Here is a 4089-nt window from a genome sequence, read left to right on the forward strand (position 1 = left end):
CTAAGTCCCACTGAGATCGTCTCCTGATCTGTTTCCAAAGCCTTCTTTGAATGAGAATGCGGCACGCCCACAAACTCACGGACACGCCCACAAACTCACGGACACGCCCACAAACTCACGGGCACGCCCTCAAACTCACAGGCACGCCCTCAAACTCACAGGCACGCCCACAAACTCACGGACACGCCCACAGACTGACAGGCACGCCCTCAAACTCACGGACACGCCCACAAACTCACGGGGCACGCCCACAAACTCACAGGCACGCCCTCAAACTCACAGGCACGCCCTCAAACTCACAGGTGCGCCTGCATGAGAATCCATCACTTTCCCTAAATTTTCCAAATTCCGGCTCTTGTCGAGACAAACCGATATTTGAATCTCTGCATTGATGAACGTGTTGAGAAGTTTTTGTCAGGAAGAATTTTTACGTCCTCAGTGTCCATCATGAGGACAGTACATGATAGAAACCAGAACCTGCATGTGAAAGTGAGAATCCCGTTCAGATCACTGCAACAGATCACAGGGACCGTGGAGACAAAAGCTTCCTCTGAATCCGTGAGGGGCGGGGCATGTTGTGACCTCTCACACGTCCGCTCCACGCAGGAAGCGGCGCTCTGCTGCGGCTGTGAGTCCAGCTGAAGCTTGTCTTCTGCTCCCAGGACAAAGACAGGGCCCGGAGGGTCATGCAGCAAGGCCCGCCCCCCAGGAACTGCCGCGAGGCCTTCACGGCTGAAGGAGACCAGGTGTTCCTGAACCGCTACTACACCTCCGACTGCTCCGCCCCCAAGTACCTGAGCGGGGACATCGAGACGGAGATCAGGTAACGCTGCGCTGACGAGAAGTTTAGGAGACAAGCTGCTCTCGGAGTTCTGACGAGTCCTGCCTCTCAGTCTGTTGGAGGCGGAGCTAGAGAACCAGAAGGCTCACCTGAGCAGGTTCCAGCTGCAGGTGAGCTCAGTGAGCCGGGACATCGAGGACATGGAGAGCAGCGTGAACAGCACCATCATGGCCTTGAAGAAGACTGCAGTGAGTTAGCAGCTAAGCCCCGCCCTCTGTGGGCTCAGGGGGCGGGTCTTAGCTCTGGTCTCATTGCAGTTGTCCGTGAATCGCGTGAACGTGGCGATAAGCGAGCTGGAGACGGACGAGCAGGCTGACGACATCCGCTCGCTGGTGACCCCCGTTTTTGTTTCCGTCTGCCCTCCCCAACAACGCACGACCTTCTCATGTCCCAACGCCACACTGTGCAGGAGGAGGCGGTCCAGGAGAGCCGGCAGAAGATGGAGGCAGAGAGAGGAGCAGTGGAGGAGGCGAAAGCCGAGCTGGACCAGCTTCAGACGGCAGCTGAGGGGGCGGAGTCTGAGTTCTTATCTGTCAGAGAAACGGCGGACCAGCTGGCGGAGGAGATGGAGCCGCTGAAGGTAACGGCGTTGTGGCGGCGTGTAGGTCGGCGTGGACGACTCATTCTGTGTGTCTGTAAAGGAGGAGCAGCTGAGGCTGGAGGCGGAGCACGCCAAGCTCCAGCGCCTCCACAAGCTTCTGGAGAACAAGCTGAAGGCTCACCAGGACGCCGTCCACGGCCTGAGGACGGAGGTCAGCCGCAGGGAGGCGGAGCTGCAGGTAGATTCAAATTCAACTTTATTTATCTTTTCCTGCGTTCAGGCTTCTCAAAGTGGTTTCCACAGTAACATGAATAACAGTAAGACAGAAGGTCGAGAGAGCAATCGTAATAAAATAAAAACACATCAAAACACATCATAAATCCAGCAACATGAACATCCTGCAAGTAAAATATCCACTAAAAACATGTGGGCATGTAAGAACTCAGTAAAAGCTTTACTAAAAGATGAGTTTTAACCTTTTTCTTAAGACCTCCACAGTGGATGAAGGTCTCACACCCTCAGGGTGTTCCACAGGTGAGGTCCACAGAGCTGAAAGTGGTCTCACCAGCAGACCTGCACCTGAGCACCTGAGGACTCTGGGAGGGTCATGAACTAAAATCTGATAAAAATGAAGGTCCAATACCATGTCAGGCCTTGTAAACCAATAAAAGAACCTCAAATCGATCCTGAAGCTGACTGGGAGCCAGATGTCAGAATGGAGTGATGAGCTCCTTCCTTCTGGTCCTGGTTAAAAGACGTTAAAGAGTTTTGGACTATCTCCAGCCGATTGATGGGGCTTTTCTTAGCACCAGAAAGAAGAGCATCACAATAATCTTTCTAGATGTTATGAAAGCGTGTATCAATATTTCAGCACTGGCTCTGGAGAGAAAGGGACTCACTCGGTCAATATTTCTAAGATGATAAAATGCAGTCTTGGTAACATGGTTTGTGTTCTTCAAAGGTCAGATCTGCATCTAAAATCACACCGAGGTTTCTGACTTTACTGCACACATTCAGAGTTGTTAAGTAAGATCAGACCCTTTCTCTCTCAGCATCAGGACCAATAACTAAAGTCTCTGTTTTGTCTTGATTGAGCTTTAAAAAGTTCTCTCCCATCCACGCTTCAATATCTCAAATACAACTTCAAAGGTCATCAATGGGTCCCATGTCATCAGGAGACACATCCACATATAGCTGGGTGTCATCCGCATAACAGTGAAAGTTTGTTCCATGTCTCCTGATGACATCTCCAAGGGGAAGCATATACAGGTTAAAGAGTGTGGGACCAAGAACGGAGCCTTGTGGAACACCACATGTCAGTCTGTGCCTCTCAGATGACGAATCATTTATGTCGACAGTAAAATCTCTTCCTGTGAGGTAAGATCTAGACCAGCTGAGTACCGTCCCAGTGATTCAGTCTGTTCAAAAGAATCGACTGGTCTACTGTCGAGTGCTGCACTCAGGTCCAGCAATACTGAAACCGATGCTTTTCTACTGTCAGTGTTGGACCTGAGATCATTCATAACCTTGACCAGTGCCATCTCTGTGGAGGGATGTCCTCTAAAACCGACTGAAATTTGTATTATATATTAATAAAATCATTTAACTGAATAAAAACTATTTTTTCTTAAAAATGGCAGGTTTGACACTCAGTAGTTGTCTAGATTTAAAGCCTCTAAACTACTCTTCTTCAGAGTGGGTCTCACCATGGCGGTCCTTAAGGACGGAGGGAAGATCCAGTCTGGAGAGAGATTAACAATGTTCAGGAGCTCCTCCTCACAGGATAAAGGGAAGAGGGATGGGATCTAGACAACAGGTTTTAGTTTAAGTTGAGAAATCACTTTCTGAAGCTGTGTAGCATCAATCAAGATAAAACTACCAAGTGTGTTTTTACTAGTAAAGGGGAGTCCAACAGGATGAACTGTTAGTGGTCGTTGGGAGATATTAAATCTAATCCTATGTATTTTATCACTGAAGTGGACCTCAAACTCCTCACATGTTGTATTACTGAGTAAAGTACACGACCAAAAGAGATTGGATTGATTAACCGTCAACAGTAGAGAAAAGAATCTCTGAGTAATTGTCTGCTATTAATTTTGAATAATATTTCTGTTTTGCATGTTTGATAGAATTGTTGTATTGAATTAACCTAAAAATTTGGTATGAACTGTTAGTTTTGTTTTGCGCCACTGTCGTCCTGCACTCCTGGAGTTTCTTTAAGTGTCTTGGTTTCCTCTGTTCTCCAAGGAGGCGGGGCTTCGGCTTTAACCGTTTTTATTTTGAAAGGAGCAACTTTGTCCAATATTGATGAGAGTTTGCTATTTAAATTTTGGACAGATAAATCAACAGATGAACCTAAAGTATCTGGTTGGTTGTGTTCTAGAAGTGAGATGAAGTTTGGAGCCACTTGATGTTTACAGCGTCTTCTAACAGTTTTCTTGGGAAGTTTCTGCCTGACAAACCCAGTGAAACACACGAGTGGTCTGAGAGGTGGAGTCATGTGACCGCAGGAGCACGTGCAGAAAGCCACGGCCATCAGCCCGGAGCGGCAGAGCGGCAGCTGCAGCGCCAAGACCATCGACGCGGAGATCACCCGGCTGAAGACGAAGATCCAGGTGTACCAGAGCAGCCACGGAGACCCCGAGCAGCTGGTCAGGTGAGGGCTCCTCAGGAGGCTCGCTGGCTCCCCACCACCTCCCCACCACCT

General features: G+C 49.0%; 1 protein-coding gene across 1 annotated transcript in view; it reads left to right on the top strand.

Moving 5' to 3' along the window:
• Nucleotides 1-4089, top strand: part of smc6 (structural maintenance of chromosomes 6) — a gene marked incomplete in the record, with an annotated part of 14062 nt that overhangs the window by 7060 nt on the left and 2913 nt on the right. The window contains 6 exon segments of the mRNA XM_036209864.1: nt 663-823; nt 894-1029; nt 1099-1173; nt 1251-1421; nt 1483-1620; nt 3893-4038. Coding sequence (XP_036065757.1) covers nt 663-823; nt 894-1029; nt 1099-1173; nt 1251-1421; nt 1483-1620; nt 3893-4038 — 827 coding nt within the window.

The sequence above is a fragment of the Oryzias melastigma genome, linkage group LG22 (genome assembly GCF_002922805.2).
Source record: "Oryzias melastigma strain HK-1 linkage group LG22, ASM292280v2, whole genome shotgun sequence".
NCBI lineage: Eukaryota > Metazoa > Chordata > Actinopteri > Beloniformes > Adrianichthyidae > Oryzias > Oryzias melastigma.